Source organism: Zootoca vivipara, chromosome 9 (genome assembly GCF_963506605.1).
Source record: "Zootoca vivipara chromosome 9, rZooViv1.1, whole genome shotgun sequence".
NCBI lineage: Eukaryota > Metazoa > Chordata > Lepidosauria > Squamata > Lacertidae > Zootoca > Zootoca vivipara.
Window position 1 is genome coordinate 18201706 of NC_083284.1, and position 18962 is coordinate 18220667.

General features: G+C 39.8%; 1 protein-coding gene across 5 annotated transcripts in view; it reads left to right on the top strand.

Annotated features, from left to right (window-relative positions):
* Positions 1-18962, top strand: part of SMARCAD1 (SWI/SNF-related, matrix-associated actin-dependent regulator of chromatin, subfamily a, containing DEAD/H box 1) — a 51566-nt gene that overhangs the window by 21056 nt on the left and 11548 nt on the right. For 4 of the 5 annotated variants that reach the window (XM_035112283.2, XM_035112284.2, XM_035112285.2 and 1 more), the window contains 12 exons: positions 2242-2636; positions 9597-9799; positions 11313-11403; positions 12431-12530; positions 13068-13127; positions 13302-13377; positions 15747-15882; positions 16187-16324; positions 16630-16725; positions 16917-17034; positions 17175-17296; positions 18716-18904. In XM_035112283.2, the coding sequence (XP_034968174.1) occupies positions 2242-2636; positions 9597-9799; positions 11313-11403; positions 12431-12530; positions 13068-13127; positions 13302-13377; positions 15747-15882; positions 16187-16324; positions 16630-16725; positions 16917-17034; positions 17175-17296; positions 18716-18904 (1724 nt within the window). The other variant, XM_035112287.2, reaches the window with a different exon arrangement.

The window sequence follows — 18962 nt, forward strand, 5'->3', positions numbered from 1 at the left end:
CCCCTAGGACGGTTTTGGGAGCCATAGTGATTTTCTCATGGCTCAGCACCTTTGTAAATCGGACCACGTTTTATATAAGTGTATGATTTTGGTTTATAGTAATGCACTTAAAACAGTAAATTTACGTACCAACTGAGAAAGTGTTTGGGAAAGAGACTAGGCTTTGAGCATCTTGATTATAAGTGTCTAGAACATAATTGCAAATAACAAGAGAAATACTGGAACAAATTCATTTATTTTAAAATATTTCCTGCCTTTCTGTTTGTCACTGGCTGGTTGAACTATGTAAAATGTCAGTATCCTGGACCCTAATTGTTACTGTAGCTGCTGTGGCTGCATCCTGCTGCATTTCTGCAGTAGCCATGGGAAGTGTGCTATATAACAACCAGAAATGGGTAGTACCAGATATTTTTTTGTACTATGGGTGTGGGGCGTCCCTTCTCCTAAGAACTTGAACAATTTGAAACTGCTGGCTTATCCCAGCAGGAGGTGACTTGGGAAGGTCCTGTGATGAACAGTGATGTACAATGCCCCCCTCAAATTCTCACATGTTACTGCTGGTGTTCTGCTTGCTTCTCTTTTTAAAAATTGCATTACCGACACTTCATTAAATAGGGGTGTAATATTTAAGTTACCTTATAAAATGATGAGCACATTTAAAACCTGAGGCCAGGATCCAAATACTTGCTTGCGTGAACACAGGAACTTGTAGCAGCCTATTAGAATTTTTTCATTTGAGCAGCATACTTACACACCTTACTCTCCGTCATCCCCACAAACACACAATGTCACAAAGTCCTGTCATTTTTTAAAAGCAATTTGCCATATGTGTGGGGAGCTGCTCTTTGAGAAGTACAAGCCGAAAAGCTTCCTATAGCTCACCATTTTTGGGATCCTGACCCTGCTACCTATTATGGCATCTGCAAACAGACTCCTTTAACTTTTAGGTTTTGTGTGAACTGAATTAAATGCTGTGACTCCATGGTGGGTGTTCCACAAATACACATTACCAACTTTTATTTAGGAATGTACGTGCTTGTTACATTTGTAAGCCACCCATATAACGTAGTTTCCTAGGGTAGTTTATAGACCTATTAGAAATAAAAAAGCAGCCCACAGTTTAAACAGTAAAAACAATTATAAATAATACAAATTAGAGGGGGGGGAGGAACCTAGAGAACCAGCTTAGATATAGCAGCTTAAACTATTTAAAACTGTCAAAAAGATAATTTGGTTCAAGAGTCTAAAAGAACCAGATAAATGTAGCCTTTGTAATTAAAAAGTAGAAGAACGAAAAGATAAGAAGAACGCTCTAGGGACAGCGTAAGAGGTGGTGAGCTGTCTGAAAAATACCCTTTTCAACTTCTGTTGTTATATTTAACAATATACTGCTACTTGCATTCCATTTACTTCTATTAAAGGTCTTTAATGTACACTCATACTGTAATAATAGGTGAAATAGCTAAACTGACTTCCCTAACAAGGCTAAAATACAAATCCCTTTTATTATGGAACTATTTACAGTTTTACAGTGAATTCTTCTAATATAATTGAATTATTTAACTCTCCTTTAAACAATATTTCTTACAACTATGAAATATTAGAAAGTAGCAAGATATTTAGTTACATGACAGCTCAAGCCATGTCTGCTCAGAAGTAAGTCCTATTTAATTCAGTGGGGCTAGAATTTCAGCCTAAGTTGCCTTATTTCCAAAAGAACTGAATTTGAGATACTGAAAATGTTTCATGACTAAGATGTCTTTAAAAGCACAGAATTGCAAAATGTGTTTTACATAAGCAATACAGGCATGGTTTACTGTTGATGAATGTGTTGTCATTACATTAAAACAGATTTGGGTACAAAATAAAACTTCATGCTTAAAACTATCAACAGATGTCCTGTTCTGCAAGACATTAGTGAAAAGCAATGGCTGTTTAATGTCTGATTTAACCAGTTAATATTTATTTAAGGCTTGAGAAGAAAATGTCTGTTACTCCACCTGTATGTGATATTTAAGCTTTTAAATAGGATTGTGCAATGTTCTGTTATGATTGTCAGATATCAGAGCAACACAATGCACTCATGGGAATAGTGCCAAATATTGGATAAAATGTTTTTGAGTAAGGAAATGGAAGCTTATTCCATAAAGTAGGCACTGGTTCTGTGCAGCCCCCCCCCCCCAATCATTACTGTCTACTTGTAAGTTCTCTCTGTGTTGTTGTTTTTTAATGCATATACAGATACCCAATACCCCTCCAAAAGTGAAGTTTCAAATGGAAAGGGGGTCTCCATTAATAACAGCCATTATCGCCAGAATGACACTAATGTGAAGCTCAAAGAGAAATCCTCCACACGAACTGAGAACGGCTTTAGAAAAAAAGATAAAAAGAAAAAAATATGGAGTACTAAAAGGGACGCTCAAGATTTGGAGTACGAGTCTGCTTCGGAAGCTGGCAGCTCCCTTGATGAGGACTATGGTGGTAGTGATGATGTGATGGAGGATGGTTACAAAACTAAAATTCTTAGTTTCCTGCAAGATGCTTCACCGGGTGAACTCACTTTGATCCCCCAGTGCTCTCAGAAAAAGGCTCAGAAGATAATAGAGCTCCGTCCCTTTAATAGTTGGGAAGCTCTGGTAAGTCTGCATTCATTCTTTTAAGAAATATATGTACAGCAGGTAATAAAGTCAAGGATGCTTTAAATCCAAAAAGACATAGATGGGTGGCCTTTTCCTGATTAGGCTAAAACACTATGCTCATTCTAAGCCAATAGCATTTCAAATAGTGTCAGATGACCTAGTTTTGAATGAATTAAGGGGTGATTTTCCTGAAAAACCCAAGCTGATTGGCTGGCAACACTGTCACTCACTCTTGAGCACCGAAACTTGGTTCATTTCACTGTAGAAGAAGAATTTAGAGCTTTCATTTGGGAAGCTGTTGTTTGCTAGCCTGTTCTGATCTGCTGCAGCCGAGAAACCATGCAGAAGGCAAGAATGTGGCAGAATTTTTGCTGCAGCTTCAGAGAATCAGCAACCAACTTCCAGGGTTGCTCCATGATTGAAGATGCCAGGATGGATATTTTAAGCTTCACTGAAGAAACTGTTCCTTTGATGATTTTTCTGGTGGTTGTTCCTCCTTTTAAATCTTTATGCTCTGTCTTTTTAACACTGGTTTTATTAGCTGAGCAATGTGGCCATTTTATGGAGTGCTATAGCTTACAGTTTTCAAAAGCAATGTCAGAAAACTTTTAACATAGGAATGGAAAGAATAAAACCTAGCTAATGGTGAGTACTTGGTACGGTGTCCCAGTCATTGGACTACTTATTTTTCAAATGTTTTCTATAATTGTGTGCTTCGAGCTATGTATGTTCCAGGAAAGTGAATAGCCTCTAGCCAGAGCAGTCTGATTTTGTGTTTGAAAATGCTAATAATTCAGAAGAAAAGTTGTGGAATTACAGCATTTTTAACTTTGTGATTTCTGTTTGATGTGGTTTTAGAGAAATAGTAGTAAATGGGCCCTTTTGACAGTTAGGTGGTGTACCAGCTGTATTTTTTAAAGTAGTATTCTCAGGTGAGGGGGGGAGTGGATGGGAATTGCATTTTTATGTATATGTTCAGTTTTGTTTTGTTTTTATTTTAAAAGACTGCTATTATATATGCTGTGCACAGCATATATAATAGTGGTCTTTTAAAATAATGGTGCATTTCATCATTAGTTCCTAAGATGACTTGGTCAAGTTTTCAAACTTTTCTATTTTAAAGAGTGTACGCAAATTCACAGAAGTGCAGCTTTACTGAAATGCTGCTTCGGAGACCGTTTTGCCTGAAGCCTTTGACTTTGAACAGAACATCTGTCTGTTCTGAAACATGTCGAGCTTCGCCGAGACAGATTCTTTGCAAAAGTAATTGCTAAAGGGCTGCCATCCTCTGAAATAGTTCCATACAATTAAACTGTGTGGGCCTGTTTGTATTAAACAATCCCTTTCATAAGAGCTCTTTGTCAGCACCCAGAGAGCTGCATAGTTGCTGTAACTACATACCCACAGTTTTAATAAAATGCAGCAAATTGGAGATCTTGAAAGTTTGAAAGAGTAGCTTTTAAATGTGCTTATGGCTGACTGTGCAGCAGGCCAAACATTTTTGCTACTAAGTAGTAATGCTATCTTGAAACATGTTTAATTCTAGCTTTATTTTGCTGAATGCAAAAGGTAACCAAACATTTATAGTCTGCATCCAAAAGGCACATGTTAGAAGTCTTCAATTTAATTTTAGAGTTTCCATATTTAGTCCATGTTTTTAAAATTTGCATGCTTCCTTTATAGTTTGAAATACCTTAATTCATGGAAACTATAAATTTAGATTAGACTTCTTTAATTTGTGTGTAAAATCATGAATTTAATTAGTGGGAAATGTGCCTAATTAGTGGCAGAGTAATTATTTACAGTACTGTATTTTTCCGTGTACAGTATAAGACTAGGGTTTTTTTAAACCGAAAAATTAGGTTTAAAATTGGGGCTCGTCTTGAGGGGTGTTTTCTTAATTTGGAGTCCCCCAAAATAGGGAGCGTCTTATACATGGGGGTGTCTCATACACGAAAAAATGCGGTAAATATGTTGGGTTGCATCCAAATTTCCTTCCCTGCATCAGAAGGCGTTCTCTCCTGAGGAAGATCTCCTTTGTGTGCAGGTCATTTTGCCTGCTTATACTCTTGTATAAGGAAGACGTGTCTAAAATTTGTGAAAGGGTATTCGTGCTTATTACAGAGTAGTGGTGACCTCTTTGTGGGGGGGGGGGGAGAAAGCATGAAGTCTGTGAAACTAATGTGTATATTGTAATACCCCCCCCCCCTTTTGATGGAAAATGTGAAAACCTTTCTGTTAGACAATATGCATGCAAGAGCCAGTTCTCTGTAACAGTCCAGCAGTCACAGGGTTAAAATGAAATGTGTATACAGAGACCTTAGTTCTGCAGAGCTCATTGGAAAGAATAGAACTTGGCTAAATTGAGGGATTGATTCAAAGACTTCAGAGACATACACAGGCTTTGGGAAGTACTGAGCTCAAGCTAGCTATAGGTTGGGGGGGGGGGCTGGAGCGCTGCAGCTTGGCAGTAGATGCATTGCATGCAGAAGGTTCCCAAGCTGAATTATCTTACTTCTTCAGTTGAATAATAATAATAATAAGAGAGAAACCTTGGAAGAACCAGTGGCATTCAGACAGGGCAACAGATCTGTGCAGGGGGTGGGTGGGTGGGTGGGTGGAGGCAGCCAGGGACATTTGCCCCAGACCTCAGAGGGCTAAGCTGGCAGGGGGACCCGCCAGGGACCGGCTGCCTTTTTTGTTTTTTTGTTTATAACATTACTCTAATAAAGACTGCTGCCCTGGGCCTCAGACAACCTCTGCAGTTAACTATAGACATATGAAACTGACCCTAATCAAGTCGGATCATCTTGTCCAGTACTGTCCCATAGGTCCCTGCAGAGGTTTTCTAGGTCCTTTGGTAGTGGGACTTTAAAATGCTGAATTGTGTCCAGATTGCAGTTGTACTTATCAAGTGCACAAACCTGAGCAGCTTTTGCATAAACTGCTTATCATATTGTTCATGAGGCTCAAGTTGGAAAACAGCTGAAGGTTCTTCTTGTTGTAACTTGGAAACAGACGTTAACAATCTGACATGAAACAAAATGGGTGGTTTTTATAGCAGATGGTTTATCTTGAGGTGCATTATTTAAAGATTATAAGTTTTATCTTTATGCCAACCTGAGCTTTAGGCATTTAGAATAATTAATAGAATTTTTAATCTCCTGTTTAAAATAACTTCGTGAGTTTTTTTAAAAAAACAAACAAACACGCTTTTCTACTCCTGGTGGTTCATTGTTGTTTAAATTACAAAGTATTCTGTTGTTGTTTAAACTTACTTTCAAGAAGACTTCACCACAACAGCCAAATCAAGCTACCCTGAATGTACAGAAATGCACTTTTCAAACGAGGTGTTCCTTTCTAATGGAAATTAGTGGCAAATAGATTAGTGAGAAATTTAAGACTGCTGCACTGTTTGTTTGTTTGTTTGTTTGTTTGCTTGCTTGCTTGCTTGCTTGCTTGCTTGCTTGCTTGCTTGCTAGGAGTTCTTAATATGTATGTATCACTCTTTTAATATTCTTCTCCCATCTGGCTCAATCTATCTCATTTTATTTATTTTTATAAGAAAACTTTTAGCCACCCTTCATCATGCATGCTAAGGTGGGCTACAGTACAGTAAAACAAACTGTACAAGTAAAGCAGATTCAACACAGCTTCCAAAAACACCAAAGTACTGGGTTTTATATAACTGAGTCATCCTCCTAGTACAGGGGTTTCTCCTCACATGTCCCCATACCTCCCCTTGCAAATCTACTTGTGGTGGTTGAAGAAAACTACAGAACAAATGTGAGGGGGAGTGAGTGAGAGAGAAGAAGTACAAATGAGGCAACTTCTTTGGATGCAACCCAACAAATCACAATTTCGGTTCCTTACTTGCAGCTGTAACCCCCCCCCCCCAAAAAAGCGCCAGGGCAAACCAGTGTGCCAAAACAACAGAAGTGTCAGTGCCATTATGCATCTGTAGGAGGATATTCCACTGTCAGGGTGCCAACATAGAAAGTGTATTTCTCCTAATGGTGGAGCAATGAGAAGGGCCTCCCATGAAGAGTACCTGTAGGCCAGGCTTCCTCAACCTTGGCCCTCCAGATGTTTTGAGACTACAATTCCCATAATCCCTTACCACTGGTCCTTGCTAGGGATCATGGGAGTTGTAGGCCAAAAACATCTGGAAGGCCAGAGTTTGAGGAAGCCTGTTGTAGGCTAATGCAGAAAGAGTTGGTCATTCAAGGATTTGGGTGTTCTACCACCTCATTCTGCCACAAGTGTAGACTATGCCATGCTTTTTTTAGTACAAAGGAAACATTAGAGGAGTTCCTTTTTAGCTCATAGTGATTTTTCAGAATGCTTTGAATGGGCTTTATAAGCAAGCCATGGTTGTGAAGCAATCCTAACAAACCAAAATAAAACAAAAATACCTTTTCATTTTACACATTATGTGTGAGATTAAGATGCTGTATTGTACTCATTTGCAATAGTGAGCCCGACAAAAGGCTATTATAGCTTTGGGATTAGGAAAATATTAGTTTGTTTTTCATTCTGTTCCTCATATCCTTAAATCACTTCCCTGTTTAAACAAGTAGGGAGGGTGGTTCTTTGCTGCTAGAGGCAGTCTTAGAACTGTAGCCAGATCTGTGACAAGTATTGTCCATGTTGATTATCTTGACACTGAAAGGGCCTCTCTCACGCAAGGCAGATGCAGGAACATGAAGGCCATAACTACTTGTGTCTGTCTTATGCCACAACAACCCACATTGCAAACTGGTAGCACAGCCTTCAGCAGATCAGAGAGGCCATCTACAAATACTTGGAAGGATTGATTCAAAGACTAGACTTCTTGGATGCAGCCTAGAATAGCATTAACTTTTTGTTGCTTCTGCATCACACTGTTGACTCGTATCAAGTTTGTGGTCTACTAAGACCCTTATATCCCTTTCACATGCTCTATAGGCAAACCCAGTTCCCCATATTATATTTGTACAGCTGGTTCTTCCTGCCTAAGTGTAGAACCATACATTTTCCCCTATTGAAATCCATTCTGATAGTTTGGGCCCAGTTCTCCAATCTGGTAAAGTAATCTTGAATCCTTATTCTGTCTTCTGTTGCATTAGCTACCCCTCCCAGTTTGGTATCGGCTGCAAATTAAATAAGCATCCCCTCAGTTTCTTCAGCCAGATCATTTATATAGACGTTGACGAACAACAGAACCCTGCAGTACCCCACTTGTCACTTTTTTCCATGATCATGAGGAACCATAAGTGAACTCTTTGGGCTCAGTCAGTCAACCAGCTACAAATCCACCTAACAGTTACCTCACCCAGCCCACATTTTACCAGCTTCTCCACAAAAGAAGGGTTTTGTCAAAAGCCTCATTGAAATCAAGATACATTAGAAAGAACAGAAGCTGATTTGTTTAAAGTGTTGTTGTTGTTTAGTCGTGTCCGACTCTTCGTGACCCCATGGACCAGAGCACGCCAGGCACTCCTGTCTTGCACTGCCTCCCGCAGTTTGGTCAAACTCATGTTCGTAGCTTCGAGAACACTGTCCAACCATTTCGTCCTCTGTCGTCCCCTTCTCCTAGTGCCCTCAATCTTTCCCAACATCAGGGTCTTTTCCAAGGATTCTTCTCTTCTCATGAGGTGGCCAAAGTATTGGAGCCTCAGCTTCACGAGCTGTCCTTCCAGTGAGCACTCAGGGCTGATTTCCTTAAGAATGGATAGGTTTGATCTTGTTTAAAGTATCTAATGCTATATTTCCAAATATATGAGTAGGTGCAAAAATCCTCCCCCGTTATACTTTCAATAGCACATTAATTCTGTTTCTTGTAATTGAGAGAGAGTGTTTTGAAGATTTTTTTTGTGGATAAAGATCCTTCATCTCATTTGGAGTTCAGCCAGGCACAATAAATAAAAGCATACACACTTTTTAAAAAGTATAGTACAGCAGTTTCAATGTAGTCCAGCTTATCTTTAGCTTTGTGTTGCCCTCTGCTGTTGAAACATGGATTTTCAGTTTTCTTTCAACGTTCTAAACGTGATCACTAAAAATGATATTGGTGTCTAAAAATTGAGTGGGTTGGAGTCAGATATGCCATTCCATGAACAGAAGATAACTCCGAAACAATGGATGCACCTGCAAGAGGGGGAGGAGGCAACTTTTTCTCTTGCATCGGCTACACTGTCCTGGAACAGCTTTTTAATGAGCTGCAGAAATAGAGAAAGAGAAGGACTCCTAGTCCTTCCTCTGACAGAAGTGGCCTGTGAGTGGAACTCTGATATGGAAAGCCTGCATCAATGCAACCCCATATTTTTGTGCTTCTTGATGTGATATAGCTCACCCTAAAAATGCATGAACAAATTTCTGATTATACCACAGTGAGCGGTATTCAACTAAGTTTTCCTTGGAGTATACCCATTCAAATTAAGTTACAAGGTCCCCTAATTTAAGTGGTTCTACTCTGGGTAAAACTTAGTTGAATACCACCCATTCATATTTTGTGTGGGCAAGAAAATGTAGATAACATGCTCTTCCAGTTTGGGGTTTTTTATGAAGGCAAAGGTGATCTGACAATCACCCAAGCATCACCCTTCTAACCTCAACATTACCTCTTTTTCCTTTGTCTCAGTCTCAAGCATTTTTAAGCCAGCAGCTGAGTTTTCCATCTTTACATTGCCTTTGCCTACTCAGAAGGAACTCTCTCTATGTAGGTAGGGTTGCTGGGACAAAATATCAAAATAATAAAAATGTGTTTACCCATAAGTAAATCTTCATAAGCTTTTAGATGTATGCCTACCATTGCAATTTTAATTAATGAATATCATGGTATTTTGGAAGAATAATTGAGTAATCTGGGGCACCAAACAACATTTGAGTTTTTTCAGGCTCAGTTTGATTTTGCTGTCTTTATGTTGAAGTAATGCCTTTCTCTCTGCACTCCCCCCCCCCAATGATCTCTCATAGTTCACAAAAATGTGCAAGACTAATGGGTTGTCAGAAGATATTATATGGAACTGCAAAATATTGCTAAGAGAGAGAGCTGTCGTGTTACAGCTAATGAACAAATGTGAAGAGATCTCAAATAAACTGACCAAACAAGTTACGAGGATCACTGGAGATAGTGGAAGCGGATGGAACATTGATCAGCCTTCCATTCTGAATCCAAGGTTGGTAGGATTGCTCTTTAGTGAATGTTGCAAAAGTACCATAAAAGAAAGGTGTATGTAATAGTTGCTAGAAGCTTGGGTTCCAAATCCTCGAAGTCTAGAAGAGGAGACTGGTTTTGAAAAATGGCCAGTATCCATGGTGCCCTATCCATGTGAAGCAAAACCACTATTCTCATTCTCTCTCCTTGTGAAAAGTTCATGTTTTGGAATAGCTAGTCCAGAGGTCCCCAACCTTTTGACAAGTACCTTTGGATATAAAAACTGTCATGAGCAGCACAAAATAGCTATTTCACAGAAGAAGAAAACTAGTGATGCTTAGAACCCCCCCCCCAAATAACAGAAAAGCCCCAAATACCTTATTTTAAAAAGTATTAATAAAATTAGGAAGGGCAGCAGGTCTTTGTGGGTACCAAGGAGACTGTCTGAGAGAGTAATGGGACCCCCCTCCCCAGATGTCCCACTGGTGACTCAAGATTTAGTGCTACTTTCCCCCTTGCCTTCAGACAGTATGGTTGGAGTGTGCTAGTGTTTTTATGTCAGCTTATAGAGACCCACGTATTGTGAAAATCAAGCCCCATGTAAACAACTTTTAAAAAGCTGATTGTTTTGTAGTTGAAAACACTACATGTTTATGATACCGCAGGCAACAGCTGTAGAAAATTGGAAGTGGATCTGGGAAACTGGAAACATACGTATAAGGACCTGTTGCGGTGCGGGTGGCGCTGTGGTCTAAACCACTGAGCCTCTTGGGCTCGCCGATCAGACGGTCGGTGGTTCGAATCCCCGTGACGGAGTGAGCTCCCGTTGCTCGGTCCCAGCTCCTGCCAAACTAGCACTTCGAAAGCACACCAAAAAGTGCTAGTAAATAAATACGTACCTCTCCAGCGGAAAGCTAAACAGTGTTTCCATGCGCTGCTCTGGTTTCGCCAGAAGCGGCTGAGTCATGCTGGCCACATGACCCGGAAAAACTCTCTGCAGACAAACGCCGGCTCCCTCGGCCTGTAAAGCGAGATGAGCGCCGCAACCCCAGAGTTGTCTGCGACTGGACTTAACTGTCAGTGGTTCTTTACCTTTACCTTTTAAGGACCTGCATGTGCATCTATTTTAATACAGTACTCTAAATTCCCTATTTATATAAAACACAGTAACTATTTCATGATGGTGAACTGACATAGTCCAAACTTTATTTAAATATACTTAATTTGTTGGCATAGCAGGTCTTAAACCTTTTCGCCAAATCATGTTATCTTTTAGAAGTAGCTACTCAATATTATTCTTTCAAGTGTACCTCATGCATTATCTGGTTGTAATCCTTGCAACATCCCTGCAACATAAGTCCATAGTATCTCACACAGTGTCTGATGAGTTCGTAGCGTACACAACAATCAAGCCAGGGACTTTCTTATTCCATCACTCACTTTCTTAACCACTTTACTACATTTCTGGTAAACGTCAGGTCATTAGTTTTGAGTTTCCATGAGTGTTAATGGTGCATTTTCTTCTTTATTATCAGCATGGAGCTTAAGCCTTATCAGAAGATTGGTTTAAATTGGCTAGCACTTTTGCACAAGCATTCGCTAAATGGCATATTAGCTGACGAAATGGTAAGTTGACATCATTATTATCACTTGTTAGTGATTACATTTATAACTGCATGGCCAGTGTTAGCAAATTATTTGAGGCTGGCCTTAGCTAACTAGGAAGACTGTGATTTAATAGAATAGGAAATCATAAGGTAATTCCCCAAAATGATTTTTAACTTTTCATTGTCTCTTGGGCAGGGGGATGTTCAGTGGGTGGTAATACTGTTATTTGCTACTAGCAAGGAGGGAGTGAGTGATTTTAATATTTCTGAGACTTGCCAGGGGTTACAGATTTTGTCCATTCCCCTCCCTCCTTGAGTCCTTGTGACAAGTGGAGCCTTCCTCCAATGATCAACTACTTCCCTTGAGCTTGGAGTCATGGGTGCTTTAGCTGAGATTCCTGCATTGCAGGAGGTTGCACTAGATGACCCTTGGGGTCCCTTTCAACTCTGCAGTTCTGGGATTCTATGAAGTATAGTCCCAGGTCTGAGCCATAGAACCTTGAGTGGCAGAGATAGATGTTGGGGGAGCGGCTCAAATGGTACCTTACCTTATGCTTCACCAGAAGTAGCAGGGGTCTCCATAGGACTCCTCAAGTTAGATCCCAGGAGAATACTGGGCAACCATTGCCTCATTGGCTAGTGATATTCCATTCCTAAGAGGAAGGCCTGTGAAGGGACGAGGTTGGTTGCTGGGGATTAGACTAGATGACCCTCGTGGACTCTTCCAGCTCTACAATCCTATTATTCTAAGGTCAAGGAGTGTATGCTAATTGTACCTGCTTGTGTACTCAAACCACTTAACTTGTAACTTTACTTGCTGGCTCCTATGTGATGGATAATGTGGAGACCAGAGGTTTTGACATGCCTCTGTCAGCCAAACCTGGTTATAAGGTTCTTAAAGAGTAGGGTTTAACAACATCATAATTTTGAATACAAACCTCCATTTTCCAGTTTTAAATATTATGGGCTAACATTTCCTTGTTTAACTTTATTAATGCTGTAAAGGCAATAGTATTTTATTTTAAATTATCTCAACTTTTACACAGGGTTTAGGAAAAACCATTCAAGCAATTGCATTTCTGGCATATCTTTATGAAGTGGGTGATGTAGGTCCACATTTGATTGTAGTGCCTGCGTCAACAATAGGTAAGGAAGGAATTTATTTTCTTTTTTTAAGGCTCCAATTATAAACAGGCTTTGTGAGATTAAAAGCCAATAGCAGGTTATTATTATTATTATTATTATTATTAATAATTATTAATTTATACCCCACCCATCTGGCTTGGTTTCCGCAGCCACTCTGGGCGGCTTCCAACAAGATATTAAAATGCAATAATCAGTAAACATGTATACTACATATTGCATTACTCTATCTATGCGCATATCCTACTTTTTCTTCAAGGAAGCTCAGGGCAGCACACAATAATGCTTCCCCAACTAAACTCTCAATTAGATACATTGGGATGAGAGATATCAACACTGGGTGAGTTTCAGAGCCTAGTGGGGTTTTGAACTGAGGTGTTCTTCAATGAAGTCCACTCTTTTGGCTGCACAACAACGATTCTAATCCACACAGTATTCGCGACTTGTAGTTTAGTAAAAACAAAACTGGGATTGACATTATTCTGTATGCACACATAGCATACTTCTGTAATTATTTGATTCATTTTTTTAAAAAAACAGATAACTGGATAAGAGAAGTGAACCTGTGGTGTCCTGAACTCCAAGTTTTATTTTATTACGGTAAGAAATTATATTGTTTTAGAATAAAGCATTTGTAGCTAAAATGCGGACAGTACGACTTTTTACATGTGGGTATCCAAAATCCCTAAACAACATCGTGAATTGCAGAGAAGTTTGAGGATTTATAAAGCGATTCTCTAGAATTGGGGAAAAACAAAGTCTATTTCTGTCTAGGCTCGCAAGAAGACAGGAGGCATCTCAGAATGGATATCCATAATAAAGTTGCAGATTTCAATGTCATTGTGACAACGTAAGTACAAGGACTGCGTGAAATTTAGCCACTTGCTGTTTCCTAACTGGGCACTTCTTTCAAACTACCCCACATGCTGTTCAATTTAAATCTGCTAAATCAGTCCCAAATATACCTGTGCAGAAACCAGGCTGGGGCTATACAGATGGGAGTAAGCTTGATTCTCATTGCCTAGGATCACATGGAACATGTTTTGTTTTTTACTCCAGTGGTCTCCCCACAGGCACCCCTTCCCCTTCTTCTGTAGAGGCAGCTTTCCACTTGTGCAGGGGTTGTGCTCCTGGCCACCACACATGTCAGGGGGACGCATGTAAGTCCACCCTGTTCCGCCCCTTTGCAGCACCGAAAATACATGGCACTCTGTGCTCCAACCCCTCCCCACTCACAGCGGTCCCAGAGGGGCTTACATTGTGTGTTACTTGGCTACGTACAGAGCATACAGAGATCGTATTTCCCTCCAGGAGTATGTGCTATATAAAATATATTTCTCCATACACAATAAGTTGTTGCTCATAATGTTGGGGATTTTCTAGGACTGAGTAAAAAATCATTACAGGATTTGGCATTGGGGGAAGACGGTATTTTGGCAACATCAGTCTTTTAACCACATTGTATATAGTAAGTGTACGCAGAGGTGTCTGTAATAGTTGAAATTTCATATAAAACAATTAATTGCTGGGTTTAGACTTCCCTCATTTGATCCTAATTTCAGAGTCGTGTGCAGACTATTGAGTGTTACTATGAAACAGTCCTGGGGCTCAATATACAATTTACCACTTGGGGGGTTGGCTCCAGATGTGTCCTTCTATGTACAGGAAATGAGCTCTGTTCATGTCATGGAAATACTGTTCTACATTTTGTGCTACAGCATTCCATGAGACGTGAAACTAAAACTGAGGATATTCTTGAAAGCACAAGAAGTGCTGTAGCATTGTGCAATCCCCCCCCCATGCAAATGTTTGCGGGTGGCACTGTGGGTTAAACCACTGAGCCCTAGGGCTTGCCAATCAGAAGGTCGGCGGTTTGAATCCCCTTGACAGGGTGAGCTCCTGTTGCTCGGTCCCAGCTCCTGCCAACCTAGCAGTTCGAAAGCATGTCAAAGTGCAAGTAGATAAATAGATATCACTCCGGCGGGAAGGTAAACGGCGTTTCCGTGCGCTGCTCTGGTTCGCCAGAAGTGGCGTAGTCATGCTGGCCACATGACCCAGAAGCTGTACACCGGATCCCTCGGCCAATAAAGCGAGATGAGCACTGCAACCCCAGAGTCGTCCGCAACTGGTCCTAATGGTCAAGGGCAGGGGTCAGCAACCTTTTTCAGCCCTGGGCCGGTCCACCATCCCTCAGACCATGTGGTGGGCCGGACTATATTTGGGGGGGGGGAATGAACAAATTCCTATGCCCCACAAATAACCCAGAGATGCATTTTAAATAAAAGCACACATTCTACTCATGTGAAAACACCAGGCAGGCCCCACAAATAACGCAGAGATGCATTTTAAATAAAAGGAAACATTCTACTCATGTAAAAATACGCTGCTTCCTGGACCGTCCATGGGCCAGATTGAGAAGGCGATTGGGCCGCATCCAGCCCACAGGCCTGAGGTTGCCTACCCCTGGTCAAGGGTCCCTTTACCTTTATCTTTACCAGCAGTTACTTTCCTTCTGCTCACATTTCCTCAGATCTAACACAGGGTTAAGTTGCTTGTTGCCTCTAGATTGAGTATTCAGTGGAGGGCATTATGGTGAAAAAACGCAATCCTATGTTATCACAGCAGTGTCTCCTGGCCTTTGTGAATGTCAGAATATACTGTATTTATAGCTCTATTTTTTCATTCTGTGTTAAATCAACATGCACTGGGGGAGGGATGAGAACAGTCATGCTAGCTCTGTTACCCTCCATGAGTTGGAAGAATAATTTCTGAAGCAAGGCTCCTGCACTACTAATGTAGGCTTCTTCCATAATTTAGAAGCCTACCATATTGTGGGACACATACACAAGTAGGAAAGGTCCCCTGCTGAAGAAGTCTCCCCCCCCCCAATTTGTGGAAGACAATGGGGGCAGATTTGACACTCTAGTCCAGGCATCCCCAAACTGCAGCCCTCCAGATGTTTTGGCCTACAACTCCCATGATCCCTAGCTAACAGGACCAGTGGTCGGGGAAGATGGGAATTGTAGTTCAAAACATCTGGAGGGCTGAAGTTTGGGGATGCCTGCACTAGTCTTTGCTTCCCCTCTCCTCACATGTTGGTTTTACACAGAAGTAGAACACCTGAATGAGATGTAGGGGTGTGTGTGTGTGTGAGAGAGAGAGAGAGAGAGAGAGAGAATATATATAGGGATTTATGCTCATAGTTCATTCTCTTGATAGGTATAACTGTGCAATTAGCAGTGCAGAAGACCGCAGTCTTTTTCGTCGGATGAAGATTAATTATGCAATCTTTGATGAAGGTCACATGTTAAAAAACATGGGTTCCGTTCGCTATCAACATCTGATGACAATTAATGTAAGATTTTGATGCCCTTTACTACTCTTGGTACTTGTAAATGTTACCTTAGGTCTTCAGGTTTTGTTGTGTCAGTGAAATTGTTTTAAAATGTGCATGAGTTACATCCTGATTTTTGCTTTACATAATTAAGCTGTAACTCTAGGCACATCTATCCTGGGTTTATAAGGGTAATGATAATCTGCAGTTAGTTTGAGACTATTTGATTGCTCAACAGTAAAATCATTCTTCTGTTGAAATGTCATTTTGAATAGATGATCTCATATTATGTCTGCTAATGGCTTTCATTTATTTATGAAAATAGGCAAAAAACCGTTTGCTGTTAACAGGGACGCCAGTGCAAAACAATCTTTTAGAACTTATGTCGCTCTTGAATTTTGTCATGCCACGGATGTTCAGTAGTAGCACTAGTGAAATTCGGAGGATGTTCTCTTCTAAAGCAGTAAGTATACTTGAAAAACATTTTTATGACTCAGAATCATGTAATTTTTTTCATAATGAGCACTGTCTTTATAATTTATCCTTGCAGACCGCCTGAAAAGTCATTATGTAGTCTTCATGCATACCACCCCATAATACCCCTGTTTTGGGCTAGGGGAGCTATAGTAAATGCGTTAGAAATCACAACAATTTACTACAAAACATTCATATTCAGAACATTCATTTTTATTAAATAGTAAAACTCCTTCTCAACATAACTTGATTGCATCCACTGTATGCAATTCAGCCTATGTTTTTCCTCTTTAGAAAGCAACCGAGGAACACAGTACATATGAAAAAGAGAGAATTGCACATGCCAAGCAGATAATAAAACCATTCATCCTGAGAAGAGTAAAAGATGAGGTATGTTTGGTGGTTTGTTTGTTTGTTTTTGTTATTTTGTTATTATACTGGTTGCTTTAGACTAACTTAAATCACCCAAACACAGGATTCTTTGAACAGGAACAGCCTCCAGCTCAGTATGTGCTGGTTCTAAGTCTTAAGTTCGAACGCTTGGTAGCCAAATAATTCAAAATGTTGTTTTCTCCCACCAGGTCCTTAAACAGTTGCCTCCCAAAAAAGATATTGTTGAGCAGTGTGAAATGTCTGAGAAACAGGAAAAGCTATACCAAGATCTGTTCCGCTACTTAAAGAAATCAATTGACAGTCATGGTGCGTTGGTGTTTACATCTTCCTCTGTTACTTTTATCATATATGGAGCAGAAATACTGAACTATTCTATTGTTGTGGGTATATTGATAGAAAATATCCACTGGATATATACATATATATCATTTATTTTCTAACCCTAGAAAAGAATTCAGAAATGGGCAATGTCATGATGCAGCTAAGAAAAATGGCCAATCATCCTCTTCTTCACCGTCAGTATTATACAGCAGAGAAACTTAAAGTGATGTCAACACTTATGCTCAAGGTAAGGTGTTGGATTTCAGTAATCTAGTAGGCCTTTGGTGCATTTTAATTTGGTTATTAACAAATTGGTATTTACACCAAATAGTTATTGTTCAACTATGGGTCCTGCATTTAGTGAATTATACCATTTAATGTTCTCAAACTATCAATAGAGAATAGAGAAAACTTCCTTAGGAAAACATTGCTGGAATGCTAAATGTGTCACAGATTGGGGGATGAAACAAGACAAAGGGTCCAGTTTTCTGTGATCTGCCCACACTAGTGGAAACAGATGGGAAACTTTAAAAATAATTTATCTCTGTAAATGAAATTGAATATGTACCAAAAAACATGAAAAGTGCAAGTAATATTCAGATGTCATTCAGCAAAATGCAACCAAATAAAAACCAGTAAGGCCAACCCTTTCTCTCCCCCTCCCCCAAGTAACAAGACTAAATAATTTTGTAGCACCTTAAAAACTGACAAATTAATTGAGCATAAACTTCGATGGACAATAGCCTCCTTCCCCAGATACAATAAGTTCTTCTCTCTCTCTCTCTCTCTCTCTCTCTCTCTCTCTCTCTCTCTCTCTCTCTCTCTCTCTGTGTGTGTGTGTGTGTGTGTGTAACTAAGGAAGTAAGTCTAACATTAAACAGTCCAAAGAACAATAACACTTTGTATGTGTTCATTTTCTCTCCTTTTCTCTTCCCACTCACACCCCAGCAAATATCTCACCAGGACCATTCTTCAAGGGAGGAGTGAGGCAGTGCACTGTTCCCCTTTTTCTCCTGTGCCACCACTTCATCATAGAATACAGTTGTTTCTTTCTGACCTTCATTGTAAACTTACATCCTGCTGTTTGGATTATGATTGCTCTTGGGAAGCATGGTTTTCAAGGCATGTGTGGTATACATAGATAACGAGGCAGGATTTGGCCTTGCCATTTCTTGGTTGCATCACATTTGTACGGAGGTTGACATTCCAATCCAATCCCTAATCTGCCAGGTCAGAGAAATAATTCTTCAAGAGCTAATTGTACTCATATGAACCACACTGCAGGTAGTTTTATAACTCTGTGTATGCATATGTCACAATCTTTTCTCCAGCTCTAGGATTAGTCCCGATTTTCTGCTGAAAAGACAATCATAAACATTTTTACCTTTCTTCTGTGTAGGCATGACACACATGTTCTCCCCCCCCCCCAAAAAAAATAATAAACCCGCCACAACTATATAATCTAAGAGTGGGACAGGGAGGTGATTGTTGTTGTCAGGCTTATTCTTTTTGTTTCTAACATGTTATGACTATTGAATGTATCTAAAATTTTCTAACATCAGTTACACTGAAAAATCCATTAGGAAACTTAGAAAAGAAAACCTGATGAAATATTGCTAATTCCTAGATAGCTTGCTTCATTTTGATTTATGATTATTTGTTTTAGGAGCCTACACACTCCGAAGCAAACCCTGACCTTATATTTGAAGATATGTCTGTGATGACAGATTATGAATTGCATTTGCTTTGTAAACAGTATGCAAATATTAATGACTTCAAGCTTGAAATGGATCTAATTTTGGATTCGGGAAAATTTAGAACACTAGAGCGGATTTTGTCTGAATTCAAAGAAAAGGTTTGTTCTAAAAGTAGATTTTGAACATCCTAGAACATACACACATCTTACACATAAA